Genomic DNA, 23,564 nt, shown 5'->3' on the forward strand with positions numbered 1-23,564 from the left:
AATAGGTGGAGAGATGATTCGCTGTGGAGACCCCTGAAGGGAAAAGCCGAAAGAAGAAGAAGAAGAAGAGTCGAATTAGCATTCGATTTTAAACAGGACACCGTGAAGCCTTCAAATATCTTATTATAACTTAAATTGTATTAAAATAATACAATTTTTTAGAATATTTTAAAACATGTAAGATCAGATTTGACATTTGGAAACTGTAGAAAAAACAAGAGACAAGAAACATATTACAAGATTGTTTTATTAACTATAATACAGCTCACATAAGGCCTTACAGTTTGTACACCATTCCCACTGAGACAAATAACCATAGCAAATAAAGTCATGATTTTTGTTTCTTCTCAGTTTACTTCATGATTTTTTTTCTTATTTTTTTGTTTTTAATTTTTTTGTTTTTGTTCATTTAATGCTGTTTTTTTTCTCTCTTAAATACGAAGAGTTGAAGGTCCCAACTCCCAGACTTGGAGTTGAATCATGCACTACATCATATGGCCTTTACACCATTCACAAAATTGTTAAAAATGGTCTTTTTTAATTATTAAAATAAAACATAAAAAGAAACCTTTTTTTTCTATCACCATTGACTACAGGGCAAAGTGTTAGACCCCCTAACATACAAATAAACAACCATGTTGAATATAGCTTTGTTTTGCTTCTCGTTTAACTTAATCGGTCACCACTGTTGCAAAAAAAAATAAAATAAAAAAAATAAAGGAAAAAATGCAGCCACATAAGATTGCTGAAACATCACATTTTAATTCCCATTTGATGCCCTTCCTCGTCTTTCTCTCACCCTTTTTGCTCTTTGGCTGCTATATATCAACTCTGTATTATCACGCTGATGTATGATTTTCACTGAGAATGAGGCAAGACAGCAATCAACTGCAAAGTACCAGGAGAGTTTGGATCTTTCTCCCTATTTTCCCAAAAAATACCATGTTAACTGAAAAGAGCAGAAAAATAGCTGAGGCTGTGTGGGCAGGAAACGTGTTGAAGATTTCAAAGCCAATCAGATGCTTTATGCGACTTTGACTGGCAGGGCAAATGTAGTGGGCAGCTCAGGTCAGAGAGACCTACACGATGAGAAACTTCAATTAAAATGTCTAGTTTTATAGTCCTAAAAATCCCTGTTTAATTCCAAAACTCAGCATCACGATTTTTTGTAGGATTTCATCAGACACGACAATAACGTTCATGAAGTCGACAATTAGGAAGAATCGATGGTTAATGAGCCATTATAACAGCGGCGACCTGAGAATACATAGTAGGATATGAAGTGCCGAGACGTATTGTTGAGGAACGCAGGTTCTTAAGGGTTTCTCTGTGGTGATGCTGTGTGTATAGGAACTGTGTGCATCCAGCACTTCTCTTATGGGAAGGTAGAGGAAGGGGAATGGACTCTGTGTCTAAGGTAGATAGAAAAACTGAAGCCGACTCAGTATGAGGTGCAGTACCTTGTTGGCACAGGAGATGGCAGTAGCACACCCAAATATGAGCACAAAGATGAAAACTGTCTTCACCCCCCCAAAACAAAAACAAAACAACCCACTAAGGGTCTTCCCTTTAAGTCTTTCTCTTGCTTTCTACTCTCCTTCAGACACAAAGCATTTCGGACTGTCTGACTGAGCAACAGTCAGCTGAAAATCTTTTTGGAAGTTTCTTAAAATGGAATAGTGCAGCAGAGTTCGGAATGAGTGATGCAAGTGTGTTTTTAGACAAAGCAGCTTTCCTTTCAGTGTTAACACACAGAGAACCAAATTCACCACCTAAACGTTCAAATCTCTTTTTCCTCCATCAAAACCAATCGGTTGGACAAACTTTCGAAAGCTGCCAAAATCTCACTGTGATATTTCACAAGCATAAAGTGTACATTCAGGCAGGTATGAACGCATAATCGCACACACACATTAAAGTTTCAGCTCGCTAGTGCATTATCGTTCCACATCTGGTCTAATGGAGAATCTCACTGAGATCCGTTATCCAAGTGGAGCACAAACTGAACCCTGACTGACGCATCAAGAAAACACACTCCAAATCAAGAAACACACACTTCTTTTTTTTTTTTTTGTTTTTCTTTTCCAGAACAGAAATGAATACTAGTCTCCTAACACGTTCTTGAGATCCTGGCTCATTGTGAAGGCAGAGAGATGAACAGGGATGTTGAGAAGACTTCAATTCCCAGATTGCTGTGCAAAAAAAAAAAAAAAAGTACCAAAGTTCGCCGTAGTCCACTGCCAATGTAACCAGATCCAGTTTGTCAAGTTCTTGTTCGGACTATTTTTCTTTAAACATGCTCCACTTTATACGAGACTCATTCAGACGGAAAGGATGAGGAATGTGGCTGACAGAGGTGTCGTGTCTTCGATTGCTGGAACAAGTCTTTAAAAATGTGGCAATAGTGGTTGAAAGGTAAAAAAAAAAAAAATGCTGAGAATGCTAAGGATGGCTTCCTGCCACATTTAGCTTTCTTCCTATTGGTAGCAACAGGACATGGGCCTGAGAAGGTTATGTAGAGCAGATAATCGATTGTGTGGAGAGTTTAGTTCAGATTTCTATCTTTTCACACATATCAGTTGTTTCTACTCAGAAACCCCTCTGGTAAATCAGAACAGGCCAAGTAGTGCAGACTTAGTAGCCACACACTCCTCCTATCATGTCTGTCCTGTGCTGACCCATGATCTCAGATCTATTTGTTTATATAAGGTAAGAATGTGTGTATGCTTCCGAATTATATTATGAGGAGAAATTAGATGAGTGCAGTGATCTATAACGAGGAAGATGAGCGTCACTGGAGTGTCTCCCAGCTGAAGTGGCTTGACCTTCGCGTTACGTCCAACACCCCCTCTTTTCATTCTCTGTCACTTGCAGGCACATTTCCTCAAATCTCATTCTTTTTTTTTTTCTTCTAAGAATCACTTTCCATTTATGTAATCTCTGTAAATGCTACTTCAGAACTCAACTCTTTCCCCATTTCAGAACTTCTCGGCCATGTTCGCTCTCTTTCTATATCCCGCTCTGCTTCACAGCGTGTGTTGTTCCGTTGGTGCGTGGTGCGGGTGCATTGGAGGCAGTAGACTCTGGATAGGCGATTGTGGAGTAGGGGGAGGAGAATGAGGTGGGGACTGCTGAGCCGGGCTGAAGGGCGCGGTTACGTGTTGGGCTGGGGAGTAACAGGATGAGTAGGCGGAGCCTGACATGGATGAGGTGGAGGACAGGGTAGCAGTAGGGGATCCTGGGAGCCCAGGCAGGCTGCCTGGGTTGTCAACCAGGGCCTGATTGTAGAAGAAGAAAGCACACTGGTAGATGAAGGTCTCGATGATTGTCTGGTAAGTGCGCGTTGCTGTCAGCGCATCCATGGTGGTGAAATCAGGCCTCATCAGTGTGGGCCAGAAACAGATGGATAGATTATCACTGGTCATCAGATTCACACGGCTGTTCTGGCTCACCCTGATTCAGAGAAAAACAGAAAGAGATTTACATGGAATGTAATAGAAAATAAACAATCGATTAAATATAAGCAGTAAATAATATAGTCTCACAAAATTCTTAAAATTGACAAGAATGCATTTGAATATTATTATTATTATTATTATTATCTCTTCAATAAGCACTTAAACAAGCGTTAAATCTAAATACCTTGCTTAGAAAATACTTGTACCTTCTTTACTCATGCATTAACTGCTATGTAACAGGGTTTTAGCCTTATGGTATTTTTTATAGAAGATTTGTAGTAATGTAAGGATACTTTAATGCACTTCTCAAAGTCACTTTATATAAGAGTGCTTATCTGCTAAAGCGATAAATGTGACTGTAAAATTTGCCTTTATTTTCATATAGCCATACGTCATAAGGTGAAATTGATTAGAATAATCAAAAGGTAAAATTGTGTGCCTTCTGTAAGAAAAATAAATAAATAAATAAACTGTACCCAAATTAAAGATGTAAAATGATTAAATTGTAAAAGATGTAAAATGATAAGATTAAATGTAAACCTCACTAAATGTTCTTAGTTCTTAAACGTAAGCCTCCTCTAACAGTGGTACTTTTTATTTATATGATCATCATACATATTACAAAATATAACTGTATACACTATACAGACAAAATACTGCAAACACATTTTGCATTTAAGTGGAAAATTGGTACATAATTTAAATAATGACATTTCATTGACTGCTCAAGATGCGTGAATGAACAAACTAAAACAAGAACAAAATAAAACTTGGATATTTTTGTGCCACCGAATATGAAAGATAATCTTCACAATGTTCTAAATACTCCTACAAGTCTGCAATTGTATCCTCTCTATAATGAGAAAAGTTTAGAAGTCACGAAGTAATAACTCACTTGTTCAGGTGGCTGATGACGTATCTGAAGACTTCGTAGTTTTCTCGGGGGAACCTGCGCAGCACGTCCTTCATGGCGAAGAACCGCTGCTCTCGATCATTGATCTCTGTGGGAGGCAAGACAGAGATGAGAATGAGACACACAGACACACAGACAAAGCGACACAAAAATAGACACCCATCCAGATACAGCCTCTTGGCACATCAACACAAGTAATGACTCGGGCAAGCAGCCGGAGGTGAAGGAGAAGAAGAGAGAAGAGAGAAGGCAGACAAACAGAAAACAGCATGACACAGTTCATCCTGTAAAGACTTGCATACACACAGAAAAAAATACCCTCCAAACATATTTATGTAAAATTCTGGGAGAGATTTTCTAGTTACAAAGAAAATTGCCTGTTTAGATCTGAGGTTTTTATGTTTAACATTTATACCTACACTGTATTTTAATTAGTAAGAAAATATAACGTAGACTGCAGCATAATTTCAAGGCTATGGTTTAAACATTGCCACAGTACACAGCAGCAGTGTTAAACTATGTTTAAAGAAAAGCACATACAGGCAAATAAAGTAACTATTGTTCATGGAAAGGTACTTGACTGATTAGCTTTTTCTTGATAATGTTCTATTTCTATTAACTATACAGTCACTTTAACAGGAACACTGTATCCTGGCTTATTCATGCAATCATCCAATCCGCCAATATAATAATAGCAGCACAAAGAATTGTGGAGGAAAAAAAAAAAAAATCCAGCATTGGGCAACTCTGTGAGCCGAAATGCCTTGTTGATTAAGTCAGAGGAGAATGGCCAGACTGGTTTAAACTGACAGGAAGTCTACGGTACCTCAAACAACCACTCAAAAGTACAACAGTAACATAAGAAAAGCATCAGAAACTTAAGGAGCTACAACTGCAGACGACCACATCAGCTTTCACATTCACTGAAGCTGCATATGGTTGCTGAAACTGGAAAACGTCACTCAGTGATATTCGATTGATGCACCATTCTGTCTAAACTCCAGAGGCTGCTGTCGTGTGAAATCCTCAGAGATCAGAAGTTTCTGAAGTACTCAAGTCTGGAACTGACCACCATGCCATGTTCACACTTTTTCCTCAGTTAAGATGTTTGCCAAAGATCTTGATTTGTATCTATTTGTTTATGCATTTGTTTTGCTGAATCACTAAGGATAGATGCAGTCCTATTTAATAGGCCTATATATGATTACTGCAAAGGCAAATCATATAATATAAACGCTACCTAATGCACTACGGGTTCAATAAAAAGTCATTTAAGATACAGCGGTAGAGAGAACTTCTCCAGTGAGTGATGTCTGGAAATGATCTAATTCGATGTAACATCACTTTTCATACAATGCATGTCTGTTTTAAATATTAATTTTTGTTTAAAAAAAAGATGTAGGCCATAATAATAAGCCATGCATGTATTCATAGACCTATAATGTGTTAATTAGCAAATATTTAGTTTTGTGTTAAGCAACTCCAAGCAGAACATATTACACTGATTTTAATATGATTAAATAAAATCATTAAAACCCGTATTAAATCATTAACACTGTTTTCTGCCTTAACACACGCACATGAAAACGCGAGCCGTTTTCAAACAGTCGAATTTGTTCCGACAGCCCCGCTACACACCCAAATGAAAGGTTGTGAGCCAATATTCAGCTCTAGCAATGAGAAAGGGTGGATCCTTCTCGAACTGCATATGGTGCCTGACTTCCTATCACTGTCATCAGGGGACACTGAGAGATGCTTGCAGGATGAGGCAAAAACCAAACAGCGCACACACACACACCCACACGCACACACATGTGCGTCCCCTGAGTGCTGCAAGAACGATGGATGCACTGAGTCAGATCGGCTTACATCAGCCCTGAGAGAGCTCTGTATCAAAACACGTGACCACTATGGCAGATGTGCTGCTCTTGAGTATCAAACACAGACACACAGACTGATGTCAGCATCTCGCGTGCAAACGCTGATGTCAGTTTAACACTCTAGTATTCCTCACACAGACACACGCCCTCACACATCCACTGATGCACCATTTAATGGAGTAACACCAGCGTAAACCTTCCCAGCAGTTCATGCCGAGGCAAAGCGGTGATTTCATCTTCAAAAAAAAAGAAGAAGATACTAACAGTCTGTAATCAATCGAAATCAGATCACCCTCACTGTACACTCGTCTGCTGAGGCAATTCGTCTATGTTTAATGCAATATGTCAAACTCCTCATCTTGAAGTCCCTGGGATAGCATATCTGTTATTCATGGCCAAAGGTATTGAGTAAATGCCAGTACAATGCAGACATTTTAGACATCTAGCTTCACAGCCGCTGACACTGAACAAGCCTGCTGCATTGTTGCCATGACGCTCAGTGACAGACGGGCCAGCCTGGAGCTCCGCCCACCACCTGCAGGGAGTGACTCTGCAATCACGTAACCTGCCGTCTGTCCTTTTCCCCCTCCGTCTCTCTCATTATGCCCCCCCCCTCGACAAAATTTCAAGAACACTACAATCACTTTGTGTATGCTTTATCTCGAGTGTTCTGTGCTTGATAAGTGCATATTTCCCCTCACTGTCTCCTCCTGAGTGTTGAAGCAATAAAAGTCTAAAAAGGCAGAAGTGCTGCATTTACCGTTTCAGCTCGACTAGCTTCTATTACGTTAACATATAGTAAGACATCCTTGACAGCCTAAGAGTACTGCAAGTAAAAAATGCTCTTAAATCCTGTCACACAGCTTGGGCTTGCTCTCAGTCTTCTACTTGGCAGAGTGACATCATGCTGGAGTGATTCTCCAAAAGGACTGAAGTGCTTAAAAGAGTTTCAGTAACATGCTTAAATGTTCCCAAGTAGCAGGCTAACTACAGGCATAAGCTGCAGTTTCAGTCTAATTGCTGGTGCATCCTGAGGTTGGAGGAATGCCCAGCACCTAACACAGAATTTCACACTGCATGAGGATGAAGCTCAGTGCTGTGCGAGCAAAACAACTCCCCACTGCAGATAGCCCTCATTACACAAAACCTCGCCCTTTCATTTTTTTTAATATACAGCCCTTTGAACAAGCCAGTACAGCGCACATTTAGACCATGACTATGCATGTGGATGCAGCAGCTATGCGAACTGCATTGTTTCTGCATTGCTATTTTTATACAGCTGGGGGATCAAAATCTATGTCCATTAGGCAGGGAGGATAGAGCTCACACAAACCTTGCCTGCGCTAGAATACCCTCTTTGACCACCTTCTCCGATTCTTCACAAGGAAGTTGGGCAAGCTTCGATAAATAGTAGCGGCAGCACGGACACAGATGGTATACTGTGCCATTAAACTAATCAGGTTACAAAAGGGAAGAGTACATTCTTCATCTTACTGATGAGGGAAACTGACAACGAGAAGCACTATTGCGCTGCTTTATTTACTCCAATAATTGGAAATTAATAAGTAGATCTCACATCGCTGAACCTTAAACTGCCTCCACAAACAATCATCTATTTTAACTCAATAAATGTGTATTTTTTTTTTATATTTCATATTCTTCAAAGCTATATTTTGTGTAGCACACTGATTAGGGTCCCTGACTACCCACTTTATCAAAGTTATTGTATTTAATATTGAGTTCTAATAGCTCTTAGCCGGTTTACTGATCATGTGAATTAAATTCTAATTTAATCCAAACTTCAATAACTCAAAAACAAGCAGGCCTGGAAATCATACCTACAGGAGTCTAATGTATTGGAAAGTTCAGAAATGGAAAAAAAAAAGCTCTATGGCTTCATTTAATTGACATAGAGCAATAAAGACAGATATTAATGCACATGTTTAAACCAATGAGCCTAATATATGAATAGCTGGATGAAATTCATAAACCTGTACCAAGGAGGTCCTTCCAATTTTATTTGACATTTATTTTATTGCAAAGAGAATTGCAGAATTAGAATCTCTGCCTCAGTGTGTCAGCTATTTGGCGAAACGTGAGATGTATAACCCTCTGATAACAGCGCCTCTTTCGCAACACAGTGCAGGCTAAGGCCTGGAAAAAGTGTCCGGGAATTCATACTTAATTTTTAAACAGTTTTAGTACATCCTCTGGGAATTAACAGTTCCATTAAAGCATGAGAAGTATGGTGTTCGAGATGCAGCTTCAACCTGCATTCAGTTCAGATGTAAAAATGCAACAGCGCTGTTTGCCGTTCCAGCAAACACCACTTTCTCTGAAACTATACAGCATTTTTTAAAAACTCAATGGCAGTACTTACTAAAGGCATCCACCAGGTCCACCTGCATGCTGTAGGGCACCAGAGGGTCTGGCAGCTCAGAAAAGAAGCTCTTCATGGCTCCAGCTACAGTGTTCACGGAGAAGTCCTTCTCCACCAGGTCCAAGGATTGATCTAACAATCAGAAATCAAGAAGAGTCAGATAATTCATCACAATTTCAGCAAACAAAACGAGTAACAGCAAAAACGGTACCTCGCATACAACCTACAAAAAAAAGAAGCTGGTGTGTGAACATGAAGAAGCCACCCACTGGCTGACAAGACATTAGAACAGCACTTTTATTTCAAACCTGCTCGATACACAACCATTGTGTTCAGTGCTGTCTCTGTAAATTGCTAAATTACCCATATTCCCCATGAAATGTGTGTCTCATTGGAGGACTCGCATACCAAGCGAGAGGAGTTTGCTGTGCACAAAGCACAATGGAGACGGAGGGGGGAAAAAAAAAAATTACAGATGCAAGGACAAAGAAAAGCGATCTGATTAAAAACCATACAACAAGTGTTATCAGAGCATTTGCATGCGCGGTAAAAATGTAGTTTATATTCTGCAGAAGAAAGAAAGAATCAATGGTGTGAGGCTGCTTACTGATTGCAGAAGGAAAAAGCAAAACTTAATTAAAATGTTGCCGTCTGATTAGGGTTTGTTGCTTCTCTTGCAGAGAGGGAGACCAGAAGCAGTGCTGCAGAAGGGTAATGACCCCCCCCAGTAGATAAATTATTCAGCAAACATTAAATATACAGTGTTGTATAAGGTCAGAATAGGTCACACTGTGGATCTGTACCAGTTCATGGGTGTCTGCATGCTCGTTGCTACTTGTATGCAGTGGCTTCAATAGTAATAAGGCTGTGCTAGGGTCTAATCGATCAGACTCTTATTATTACTCCGATCCTCATCTCCTATTAGTTCACGCCAGACCGAACCGACCCTGACAGAACCCAGCAGTGCATCAGTGCATGTATTCGCACGTGCTTCATTACCAAAACCAATACGCAAGTAATTAACTGACCTTTTTCTCACTATTCTCTAGACACAGTTGTGCCAAGGCACAGTCAATGCACACAACAAATATATACTGATGCATAAGCAGAAAGTTTTCAAAATTACAATTCAATACTGGCACTGTAATGCACTCACAGATTAACTAGTGCATATAATACGCATAATGATCCATCTAGACTCTGGAGCTGAATCGATAGCTGTAGATAACTTCAGGTTAATTAAGCAGAACAGCCTGCACAATGCTCTTATCGATATACATGTGATTTGTTCATAAAAGAAGCCTTCAAATGCAGATACAGGAGATCCCAAAAGTGCTTGGTTCAGATTATGCCAAGGTCTAAAAGCAACCATATGCAGTGTGTGCATGAGTCATTTATACTACATGAGTCCAAACTTTAAATCTGCCACTATTGGGCTGTTGAACAGACTCCTTATCCCTCACTGCTCCAGAAGCACCCAAGGCTTACCTCCAGGCTGTATTAAGTATTTTATTATACTGAGCACATATATAAGAATAATCACAGCAAAAAAAAAAAATAGCAGTGTTTCTGCCAATTATCATTAATGTGAGGAGAACAGTTTTTGTGCTAGGATGCTAAAATTTAGCAACACTGTTTTAAGTATCTGACTGAATATTAATATGTCATTGGCGATGAATAGGTTCATTATTTAGCACATATGAACGGCTCGTTTGAAGGCTTGCCAGAAAGGTTCACAGTGCATCAGGTTGAGACAAGAATTGAGCAGGGGTGCAGTCATTCTAATTAGGCTTTTTTTTTTGAGAAAGAGAACCAAATAAATTGGTAATACTGCTCGTGGGCACAAACAAAAATAATTGTGTGAGTGGAGTTCAACAAAACATGCATCTCAATTCATCTCTAGTGAACTTTTATTAACTTATGTACTATAGAGGAGTTTGAGGAACTCTCCGAGCCAGAACATCTTCTACAACTAGTGTTTCCAGGGGCATAGTGCTCAGGGTCATATACTGGCTATTAGGTACAGACACTCCCAAAGCACTTCATTAGGAACAGTGTACTAATACTGAGTTGAGCCTCCCTTTGCTCTCAAAACAGCCTTAATTCTTTGTGCATGGAATCCATTCTGGTCCATACTGACATAACAGCAGACTTTTTAGATGCACAGTCATGCTGCAAATCTTCCATTCTGCCACATCCAAAAGTGCCTCATTGGATTTAGATCTGGTTACTGGAAAGGCAACTGAAGAACACTCATGAAAGCAGTTTGAATAGAAATAGCTATTAGAAGATGGGTAAATTGTGGCCATGAAAAGGATGCTCATGGTCAGCAACAATACCCAAATTAGGTAACACTGCCATTAGAGAATAATGTAGCAATGAAGGGGTGAACTTGATCTGCAACAAAGTTTAGGTAGGTGGTACGTGTAAAAGTAACATCCACACGAATGTCAGGAACCAATGTTTCCCAGTCCAGAGCATCACATTGCCTTTGCTGGCTTGCCTTCTTCTAATCCAGCATCCTGGTTCCATCTCTTTCACAGGTAAAAGATGCACAGACATGCACTTGGGTGTCCACAAGATGTAAAAGATCATCAGAGCAAGGCATCTTCATACATTGCTCCATTGTGGAGTTCTAATGCTCACATGCCCATTGTAGGTGCTTTCATTGGACAGGGGTCAGCACTGGCAAGCTGTGATGGTAAGCTGTGATGCACTGTGCTATGACACCTTTCTATCATAATCAGCATTAACTTTTTTTTTTTTAGCAATCTGTGCAACTTCTGTGGAATCAGATCAGATGGGCAGGAGACTATAAACATTTCAGGTGACTGAAACGTTTAAGTATACCTTTTATTTTTAATTGCTAAAGCCAAAACAGCTCTTGTATGACAGCTAGTACAATATTAACACAAGTAGACGATCTACCTGCTCTCTTACATTTCATGTTTTCAGTGGTATTTGCATGCTAATTTAAATCTCAACGGAAAAGAGTACGTGAAATAATAAATAGTGCCTCACCTTGGTCAAATTGCCGCTGCATGCTCTCCATCTCAGCCTTATTGCCACTGACCCTGTAGATTCCCTCTGTGCTCAAACCTGAAAAAGAAAAAGAAAAAAATATATATAGTGAGAACCTGTTCATTCTGATGTGGATCTTGTTGCAAAGCAGGAATACACAATGTACCGGATGCCAGTCCACTGCAGGCCATCACACTCACTCACACCTTGGGGCAATTCAGAAAACGTAATCCCCTGACTGGCATGTTTTTTGAATAGGTGAGGAAACCTGAGAAGCAGGCAGAAACCCACAGAGACATGGGCAAAACAAGCAAAACTAACACAGACAGTAATCAGACCCAAGACCCTGAAGCTACAAAGTTCTTCCATAGTGAACAAAACACTTGGATGAGAAGCCCAAGATGTGTGAAGCTACATATGCTAGACCTCACCATGCGTGATGCCCTAAGCTTATATACATATGTCAAAAGATACCCATAATTGGCTTGTATCACTAGGATGACCAGAGGTTATATTCTCCTGAACTCAGTCTCACACAGCCATGGAACCAAATGTATTTGGTTCCAACAAGATGACAGAATAAACACGTAGTAGAGTTTAAACAGCACACAATATTCATTCAACTTCCTCCTTGTTTCTGTCAAGCACCACAGATGCCCGAGCTTCCTGTTACGGGATGGTGATACTCCAGAAGACTTCATTCATCTAATCACAAAAAAACTGCCTGCAGTGTTTAGCCAATCAAGAGAAGTCAATAAAAAGGATGTCAACCACCAACATCACACAAACATGATATCATTTTGTGTTTATTCTCCCAGGCATTCACAGCCTGGACCCTCATTCTACAGATGCTGACAACACTGTTGCAGTGACGGACAGCTCAAGACAAACTCAAAAACAAGGCAGCTTGGTGTAGTAGTGAAGCACATTGATTTGCCACCTGCTCCCAACTGAACTTCCTTCCTATAGCGCCTCAGGCCCTATGAGTTTGTGTGTATAAGCAGACAGATAGGTTCCCTTCCACATCTGTATACATCATAACAGAAAACAAAGGGTAAAAATGAGTGGGAAAAGGAATGCAAGACAGTGACAGAAAAAGCAGTGTGAGGCAAAATGCAATGGAAAAATAACAGTGTGAGTCACTGTGGCAGAATAACGCCCAGCCGGGTGAACCAACCATGACATTAAGATCTGACTGCTTTTTATGCTCATGTGATGTGATTACTAGACTGAATGCCAATGCAGCTTACCATGCAGCATGAAGTCACACAAAGCAATACATCAGTGAATATAATATACCGGGACATCATTTGCCACAATGACTAATTCACAGTTCATTATCCCTTATTTTCATTAATGAACATTTCCTCTACTGATTCACATACTCCAGATCTGAATGTCAAGACGAATTATTATTTTAACTCTAAAGCCAGCCAAAACTAATTTAAAGCAGTGGTGAGGTGGAGAAAATGACAACAAAGTCTGACCGCACCAACTGATGGTCCAAACTTTAACCACCCTTTAGCAGGAATGGGCATGGGACACATTACATTTTTTTTTTTTTAAACAATCCTAACCAAAGAAAATAAGAAAATCCCACACAAAGAATGATGCATTTAACATTTTCTGTGCTGGATTGATAGGTCATCATCCTCTACAAACTAAAAGGTTTGCTGAAATTAAAAACATCACACACGTTCCGAATTATATTTAGAAGATTCCTGGTCAATTAAAACGCAGGAGTTTTAAACGTTTTTTTATTCCTATAGCAGCTCCTAATGTCCTAATGTGCATCAAGTGAGTTCTCCTTATAGCTCAAGGACCAAACTTTCTGGCATGGAAGATCTACTCGCCGTCTGTATTTTTATTTTTTACCAACTGCCTCAGTGACATCTACCCACTGCACCAACAAATAAACGTGTTAGCTGACCAGTCTTTGCAAACCCTCTGTCGTCTGTTATCCACCTTTTATGGATGATGTTTTTTTCAAGATGTTTTTTTTTTCTCTATATGGGTCTATGTTTCCCGTCACTACTGGATGCTGAATCTTTTTTTTTTTTTATTGAACATGGAGTGTTAGAGGTTAAGGTTGGATTTCCACATCCCACACCACAGGATAATATAAGAAAGATAATTGTTTAAGAACAGCCTAAACTTGGGACAGAACTGAGAAGGGTGTTGCTATGAAAGCAAAAAACAAATACTTGGCTGAGTGAAAAATGAACCCTAAACTTGGTTTCTCCTTTCTGTACTTAACTAGGACAAAAGACAGCCTCACACAGCTTTCAAAAATAAAAAGAGCCCAATTCACGTGTTAGAATTACTCATATTTCTCTGCATTGTCGTCAATAACCAAAACAATTGGTATTTCCTGGTGTTTCAGGAGAGGTTCTCAGAAGCTTTTAAAAAGTGAGGGAGAGAGAGAACGGAGGGAAGAGACACTGCATCCTGCTTGAAAGTGTCGGGTCGAGGACAATACAAGGAAGTCCTCCTTCATATCTCTAGCTCTCTTGCTCTCTTTTGCTCTGAGTGCATGTCATAATCAAAGTCCATTATTTTCCAAATATCAGTGAATGTAAGGTCACACACACACACAGAAGGAGATGTCTCCATGCTCACACAGGGGTCAAAGCACAGAGGTCAAAAGCTCACTTTGCCCTTAGCACCACTGATGCGCAGCTTCCTGAGCAGCACACATAACCCCCAAAGCGAGGTCATTTCCTGTAGCCATGTTATGCATATCCTCTCTGAGCTACACACTATACATGGCATTTCAGCAGTATCACTGAGCAGCCGCTGATAACTAAGCAATCCACATCTGGACCACACAAAATAGCTCAGAAGCACACTCAACCGTACACCACGGCTTCATATGCGAGAGTGGATTTACTTACTGTAATACAGTCTGCATCTACAGCCTTCTCCAGACCTGGTATTAAATCACAAGTACGCCACTGAGAGCTGTTTACACCTGGTATTGTCGTGTGTAGCAATCGTGTCCGCTGGGATCCGATTCCACAAATAGTGCTGCTGACCACGCAATCCTGTGACTTCATTACATAAGGGTAACATTTTTCTGTGGCTGAAGCCAGAATTAAAGCCTATGGACTATATAGTGCACTTCACAGATTCTAGAATGACAAAATATTATTAGACCCTATACAGTGAACATATGCCGTGTGTAAAGACATATGTAGTTTGGCATAACTGTATAGGGACGAGCTTAAGATTAAACAAGCTTTACTCATTAATATGCATCTAGACAGACTGAAGATGGAAGACTACCATTAGTAAATTAAAATAAATCTAAAGTATATAATGCATTTATAAATCTCAAGGTTTTCTTTAATTACAGTACAACTTTCAGATACCACCCACAAACTAATTTAAATAGCAAAGTCATTTAAAATTTTGTACAATGAGTAATGGGCTATTCACATAGTCCTGCATCCCAATGGACACATTCTTGCTCTCCTTCAAGTTGTTATTTGCATACTACATTTCTAATATAACAGTATTTTGCTTGAGAAAGCACCCGCATTTACCGCTGGCCACTTCTGATCAAATCACCTGACATGCATGTTAATACGAGGTCTAAGCGTTGTCTAAATGTTACACTCTCTCACAGTAGCACTCCCATTAGCGACAAGGTCACCAAGCTGAAAGAATGGCAAAGCCTGCTGGCCTTTACCTCAGCCATGAATACCATTGCATAAAGCATGCCCAGACATGCAAGAACATGTTGATAGAATGATAGTGAAGAAGAAGAAATGAAGGGAAAAGGGAAGAAAATTTAGAACAAGACAGGGGTACAAAAATATAATAAACAGGAAGCTTAAAGAACAATTGGTGGACAAAGCCTTAGTAGTACGAAAGAGAGGGGCATGGATGACAAGAATAAAAGTCAAACCGCGACACAGCTTCTTAACACGTATGCCATATAAGGGGTCATGTGTCAGGTGGTCACAAATCTTCGTTGTGCACACGAAAAAAAATGTTTAATCCAATTTTAGGGTGAAGTAATGTCTCATTACAAGAGTCTGTGCTTACTTTCATAATGAATATGAAAGAGAAACTGTGCTGGTGTGTGTTAAACACACTTTGGCAACCGTGACTAAGCACATCTGGCTACAAAATTGTGATCCATTAAAAAAAAAAAAGAAAGAAAAAAGAAAGGGGGGGTAACACAGCTCTCAGAGGGGGTAATGTGGTATGCCCCGAGTGATGTAGAGCAAAACACAGGACATAAAATGAAATGCACATTAATCATTATCTAATGTGTCCTCTGCAATTAGTTAATTGTGAAAGGTCCGATTTTTTCCAATCAGAGAGGTAATTTAAAATGGAAGGAACACTCTACATCTTTTAAGTGCATTGTGAATTCTCCAGCTTTGTGTTTTTCTGTGTATTTATTCAGACTCGTATTAATTTACAATCCCAACAGCCAGAAGGATGTCTGATTCTGTCACAGTCATGGAAGTGGTATGAAAGAATTTATACTCTCATCCAAATTGCTTGCAGTGATGTGGAAGATGTGGTAATTAAGAAGGCAAGGAAGTGTATTTAAGTGAGTGTGTGACCATCGGGGCTATCAGTGCATCAGAGTGTGGCTAGTTGTAGCAGTGGGCTCCACCCAAAGACTCCAGAAATGAACTGAGACCAAAGATTGGGCTCATTTCCGGCTCTCCGATATTGATCTCTATGGGGAAGCTATTGAGCAGAAAATTACATTGCAAGGCTCAGCATTCCACTACTATTGCAGAAACACACACACACATGACTACAATGGAGAGGGGAAAAAAAAGCTTATCAATACTTCATGCCCCCTAGTGGTAAAAACGTTTAGTCCAAAGGGTGGGGTTTACTTTTACAAGCAACCCCAACATCCAAGTTTGAGATTTTCTATTTCTAATCAGGGATATAAACACACAGACTATAAACTATGCATGCAGAGAGTGCAGTGTATCTTATTAGTCTCTGCACCAACCTCAGCTATACTTTACAAAACCACAGGAGCAACATTTGAGCATGGCTCACAGTTTACGACTTCATTTTAGATAGTGCTGGACATCTGCCTTCCCAAAGGAATCGCTATCTGTTCCCCCAACACAGAGAATTACACTACAGGCACATATAAGAGCCAATGAGTTCATTCCCTATGGACAACCCTAATCCCTGTAAGCTAACCACGCTAACGCTACTGACCCAAATCAAATCTCTGCTGGCCGCTCAAACAGATGTTATTAACACATGTACATACCACACTGAAAGCTACAGGAACACGGCATTAGTACAGAGCCCAATCTGTGAGAATGTATGTTGCTCAACATCTCAAAACATCCGACACCATAGTAATCAGACCTCACTGTGACTGATCACTGAAAAGCCCTCACCATTGCTCCTAGTTTTGTCCACGAAACATATTTTCACAGAACGATGCTATTTAACAGACAGAGACCAACCCCAGGCTGTGATTTGTGTGACGAAAAGGGAGGTGGATTGCGAAAGAGGCTCAGAAACAAGTAACGCTCACAAACATCTGGAAACATCATGGCTTGCAATTATCTTGAATTCACACTTGATGTGACACGTACGCAAAACATCTGCAAAGTGTAAGTCGCTGTTTGTCCATTTTTCTCCAGCATTCTGTACGGTATGTTGAGCCAGCTGTAATTACACTTCAGTTTGTTTAACATTACATGAAATGGTGGGAACTGAACAAACAGCATGTTTATGTTTATTGAGTATTTTACCCCACGAACATTTATTTTGCAGTTATAGGTCACAAAGTCCCGTAAAAAGTATGAGATTTGTATAAGGCTTTCACTTCACTTAAGTGCACAAAAAATCCCACCCTGTATTTCGATTCACTGATTAAACTGGAAGCGTGAGGGCTAACGCGTGTCAGCAAACTTGCTTACCAGTTTGCACAATATAATAGTTAGCCTAAGGTTAATCAGCATACTAATAATCTTCACTACTGTTTTATACAATCAAATAATTAGCCAAAGGTTTGTTAGGCTTTTTACAACTTAGCAAATGATTTACACAATAGTAAGCCTAAGGTTAGTTGACATGCTAATGGACTATGCAACAGGTATACAAAATATATTAGCTGCCTCACTAGTGCTTCGTTTAAATTGCACTCTATAATGTGTAAACAAAGACTAGCTATCTTGCTAGCAAATATGGATAGCTGCTAAATTTGCACAGTGCTCTGCTTTGGTAGCTGGCTAATGTTAGTTAATGTTGCTAAAAGAGTTAGGCATGCACACTTCTATATTTAAAAATAGCTGTACTGTGTGGACAATGCTATTGTCACCCAGGTGCAAAGAGACACGAGGGGACAAGAGGGAGAAAAAAAACAAAACAGCAGCACATTGATTGCCTTGTTCAACAGAGATGGTGTCTCAAATGAAATGGTTTGTTAAAAGGAAATGTATTTGTTCTATGATAAGATGCATGAGAAAAGAAAAGAAAAGAAAAAGCTGCGTTAGCTAGCCTTCAGTCTCTCAAGCCAGACTTTCAGAGTGTCTGTGGCTGTGACAAGGACAGAAAGCTATTTCAGTCTCTTTATCTAGCTCTGAAAAAGCTTGTTGTCACAATGTTCAAAAGTTTCCTGACGGACCGATAAAACCAGAGCACGGAAGTGTGTACACATGGTGGTGTGGATAGCCAATGAGATTTTAACTGGCAAAATTCTAAATATACGTAACATGACATTAGAAGAGAGCCTTTGAGGCTGACTGACCTAAATGAAAACATTACCAATGTGAGGAACAAGTCTGAATAAACAAGGAAACAAAGAAAGAATGGCAAGGGCATTGAAAAAGAAATATATAAATAAAGAAATGCCAGTCCAACATAATATAAAAGACAGGAAGTAAAATAGCTGCAAGCAGGTGAGTGGAACGTCAAAATTACTCCAATAAGAAACCTGACGCGGAGAGAAAGAGGAGGAGGAAATGAAATTACAAGCAAACATTGTTATCCACAGAGTAATGATCCCACAAGCACTGTATCCTCATCTCCATCACCGTGTCTGCATGGAGTTTCAACACCATCTGCTGTGTCACACTGCCTCACTAACCTTGGCAGCCTTTACCTAATCAGCAAGAGTGCTAATCTCTGATCAGGACTTTTCATGATTACGTGGACAAGATGAAGCTGTTTATAAATCAACACCGGGAGACATTTCTTAGAAGTCTGTCACATTTTAATGTATAATGATAAATGCACTCTGGATAACATGCTCGGCTGAGCAGTGAGGGAAAAGCCTCCATTGCTGTTTAATCTTCATGCTGTCAGTATGAGCGATGTGATCAGCCTGTTTGTGGTTGCTGTGAAGGGATAAACGGGGCTCACCAGTCGCTTCGATGTAACGGATGCACTTCTCAATGAACAGCGGGATGGGACGCTCGGGTGTGACCACGTTGACCAACGGCACACCAAAGTAGTTACTCTCCAGTGGTTTAGAGATGGACTGGCGAGGCTTTGGCCTGGTTTTCTACAAAAAAAGAAAGGAAAGAAAGGAGCAATGTTATTGACTGCAATTATATCCTATAAACAGCCTATAAACACAAAACAAAAATTTATGAGAGAACGCTATTCAAAAGATTATGTTAAATGTTAAAAGAACACAAATGTACAGAATGTATGTAAGGTCCGTTTCAAAACACCTGACCAGAATTCACTTCTCTCCATCTTTCATAGTTGCTCCCCCCACTTGCCATGCATTACAGGAAAAAAAAATTTAAGGAAGGAGATCAACTACCACTTTGTACAAGAGCAGAGAAACTTAACACTGCATCTTAACCCATCATGGACTCCTAAGAGCTCAGTAGCAAATTACAGCTGGGAGTTCTGCTGGCCGGGACGTACATCAATAAACTATTGATCCCGCAATGTAGCTTTATCAATTATCAATATCAATTTCGGCTCTCAGAGTATTGGCTGATACCAGATACTGATCTAATACTGACATCTTCTTAGTATATAAGGTGACTACAAGTGCCTATTGCCAAGTTCTGTCAAAATCTACATACATGTTCATGTTGATGTGGTGCGTTTCTGTTCTATGGTCACATGCATGATTGAGGTCATGGCCTTTAACGCTATACATGCTCACAACACTCACAAAATAAACCAAACTGGATTGAATAAAAATATGCATCACGTCTGATCTGATAATCACGTATTTCAGGTCAATACTGCCTCCAATACTGATACTCAGTAGTATCTAAATATATTAGCTAACTGAGGGGTTAATAATGTATGGACTGGGAAAGACTGGAGATAATTGACAGCAATTATGACAGCAGTCAGATTCCATCACATACACAACATTATCTGAAAGAACCATAAAGTGAACAGATTATCTCTAAACCAAACAAATATTACAATAAAATCGATGTTACAAAACGATTCTATAATAATCTAAACTATACTGTATATAGTTTATACTCTACCTATAATGACACATTATGGAAATTAATAAGTGCCCTGAAAATTCTATAGTGTTTTTAGACAGCACTCTGAAATCTGGACCAAATATATCCATCATCTCAGGGAGATTTTTTTTGCTTTTATATAATTGCATTGTAATTTTAGAGTTGTCCGAAGATCAATAAACTAAAGAAATGAAGGTGGTTACAACAAACTTGCCACTGGCTTAAAAATTAAAATTAGGGATGAATTGAATTGTATAATTTATTATTCTGAATTTGTGGATTTCTCTAAAGCTGCTTTGTGACCACATCTATTATTAAAATCACTACACAAATCAAACTGAACACGTTAACATTCCCGGCTATAGAGAGTTCATGCGTAATTGAGGTTCTGTATAGAAATTCACTGAATGTCCAGTTCTGCTGCTGTCCTCTGAAAGCTCTGCAGCAGAGTGTCACACTTTGTCTGCAGCACTGTCAGTCAAAAGGAGTGAGGAGGAAAGAGAGCATGAGAGCCTGATACTTATCAGGCCAGAACCTGCATTAACAGTCTTCGCTTCATATCTTCTGCACAACAAGTATGCCGCAAACTGAGAACAGCCGACCCTTAAATCAATGATCAGGACTGGTAATCCATTTTCATCTGCACCATCACAGAGCACTCTATCCACTCTGTGTTTCCTCTAGTGGGGTATGAAGTCAGTCCATCTCACCATCTCATTTTAAGAGAACAGTAAAATAACTGCAGCTCCAAGCCATTTTAAGAGGGCTCGTCAACTGGTGGACCATGGTTCTGATGCAGACTCAGCAAAAATATTGCAGTAGACTCAGCTGTGTAGAAAAATACTGTAGCAGAGTGAATAAACCTCTGACAAAAAATTAGCCCCAGTTCTGGTCCTGATTTGCAGCTTATACAATCACGGGCATTTTTAAAAATGATTAAGCTGAAAATAGAGAATAGCTACTAGCTGGAGATATTATCTCAGAAAAAATAAGTATGATGACCTGACAAAAACGGTATTAAAAATTAACAGACAAAGAAGTATGTTTATTCTTGCGCATGTACCTGACGCGGCTTATCTGTGTCTATGGTGTTAATCAAAATAACCATTTCAAATTCTCTTATTTATTCACTAATGCTTCAGCATTGAAAATAACTCGTTACCATTCAGTCACCTTAGTTGTGTTTATGTACCTTGAACTTCACAGACTTTGCTATAGATAACCCTGCCTTATAAATCCATTGTTGTAACTCTGACACACTGACAGCATTATTGCCATCATAGTATAAAGTAAAAATAAGGGATACAAAATTAATTGTGTTTTTATAGTTATCGTGACGCATAGAGAGATGCAATTATTTCTTTCTTTCTTTTTATATTTATACAAATAGCAGTGCACTGTTTGTGAGTGCACACTTGCAGATAAGTTCATTAGCGTCAGATCAGAGTTAAACACACACACACACACACACACACACACACACACGGTCAGCCAAACACATTATTATTTGCTATTAGACTGAAAAAAATTAGGTCAAATGCTGAAAAGACTATGAGCAACGAGACAGCAGATGAGGAGAAACCGGAACTGAAACACAGGGCTATGTCTGGGGCTTGGTTTTGGAGATGAAAAGCTGTGTTGCATCTAAATACGTAACTTTAAATAAGTAGTAGTTACGGCATGGAAAGCACATTTTGCTTTTACTTGAATAAATATGTACATATTTTCCAAGACTCAACAAAATTATTTTATACTCTATATAGAGTGCATAAATTGCAAAATGTTTGGGATTTGCCTAGCTATGTTGGTTTTAAATAATAAGCAGAATACTCTGTGAAGCCTATTGTTTTTCTTATACACTTGGCATAATTTCAGAATTATTTTCTTTTTTTCGCTTTAAGAAGAAAAATCTTAGCATTCAATTTGAGGCTTTGCTTCACATCCAATAAGACACATTAAAATAGTTTAGTCTTAATTTATCACATCTCATATCCTTGATATCCAACCAAGCATATTAAGGGTTTTTGTCCATATCATTTGAAGCCTTAGTAATAATAAAAAAATGTGTTTGCAAAAGACAAACATCGAAAGCAATGTGACAAGATTATGAATGTCACACATATTCAAATCTGGCACATTCTAAAATATTTGAATAAATTCCTTCTGGGGTGAGGAAGTTCACTGCTTAAGCTCTCTCTGTTGCAGCCATACTAATGGGGCATTAGTGTGGAACAGGGAGATGCTGGAATTTAAAACATTCCCCTGGTTGGGTGAGGAGAGTTTTAAAGGGAGCAGGAGAAAAGCAAACATTTCCGGCCTATCAGGAGGGAGATTAAAAAGAGAGTGAGCAAGAGAAATGGGGTGTGTGTGTGTAATGACAAACCAATACAGGAAAGGGCTCAAGGGGATGGCTGAATGGTTTAAACCAGTACAGCTCCTTGAGGCTACTGGCCTTTTTTCCATAGGGTATTGATGCAACAAAACAATTTAAACAGTGGCACAATTATAACGCAGAAAAGAGCATGGCTTGACATTACACTAAGATATGACTGCAACAACTGACTTCTCCAGACCCAGACAGATAGTATGAGAAACTGATGTATAACTGGCTCCATGCACATCATAGTTATAATTGAATTATTTCATTTCTCCAAATAGAGGGCACAGCTACAAAAATCTGTTTTGAGTATTGATATGAATTTGAGTTTTGTAACTAAATTAAATAGATTTTTATTCAGTACACTTCACTCTTCCTCCTCATTTCATTCTACTGATCTCCTCAGGCAACCTGAAGCATTTTCAGAGCAACAACAACTGCAACACAAAGCCGTGGCTAGTCATACAATGCTCACCACACTTGTACTTCAATTCAAGCCAGGAATAACGCCTGACTGGGCTGGACACGGGTACAAAGGCAGACAAACCAGTTCTAGGATTCAAAATAATGTGTCCCACCTTAGAGGCATTTAAAATGGCAGCTGGTTTGCTAAGGTAATTTTGGGGGCAGGGGAGTGGAGGTGGACTATACTGCTACAGCTCCAGGTTTGTAATTTGTGATTAGAACATGGGTCAAAGCTTTGCCTTAATCCAGGATAAAGCAACACATTTTGCTTGTGTGTGAGTAAGAGTGAGAGAGAGAGAGAGAGAGAGAGACAGAAGTAAACCTTTACTTTTTTACTTATTAAAAGTAAAACTGTTTATAGTATAAAATCCTTTTGTAAAACAGTAAGCATATGACCAAGAATCAAAATCTTACAGAAATAAACTAATATGATAATCCAAAAACTTAACAACTGAGCTTAAGCTTTTTAGGAGTTGCGGTGATATCAGCTTTGCAATCTGATTTGATTCGATTATTTTAGAACAAAGTTTGAATGAAGAAAAATTATGACTGAAAAGACTTTTTTAATTTCTGAATCATAAACAATACGAAACTATGTGCATTTTTGTCTAAAGTATAGG

At 39.2% G+C, this 23,564-nt stretch overlaps 1 protein-coding gene across 5 annotated transcripts in view; it reads right to left on the bottom strand.

Moving 5' to 3' along the window:
- Positions 1–231: 231 nt before the first annotated feature.
- arhgap35a (Rho GTPase activating protein 35a) overlaps positions 232–23,564 on the bottom strand; it is a 66,519-nt gene continuing 43,186 nt past the window's right edge. For all 5 annotated transcript variants that reach the window (XM_058414475.1, XM_058414476.1, XM_058414478.1 and 2 more), the window contains 5 exons: positions 19,018–19,159; positions 11,653–11,730; positions 8,632–8,763; positions 4,354–4,459; positions 232–3,453 (listed from right to left, as the gene is read on the bottom strand). In XM_058414475.1, coding sequence (XP_058270458.1) covers positions 3,027–3,453; positions 4,354–4,459; positions 8,632–8,763; positions 11,653–11,730; positions 19,018–19,159 — 885 coding nt within the window. In that variant the 3' untranslated portion in view covers positions 232–3,026. The remainder of the gene's footprint in view (positions 3,454–4,353; positions 4,460–8,631; positions 8,764–11,652; positions 11,731–19,017; positions 19,160–23,564) is intronic.

This window comes from Hemibagrus wyckioides, linkage group LG17 (genome assembly GCF_019097595.1).
Source record: "Hemibagrus wyckioides isolate EC202008001 linkage group LG17, SWU_Hwy_1.0, whole genome shotgun sequence".
NCBI classification, from domain to species: Eukaryota; Metazoa; Chordata; class Actinopteri; order Siluriformes; family Bagridae; genus Hemibagrus; species Hemibagrus wyckioides.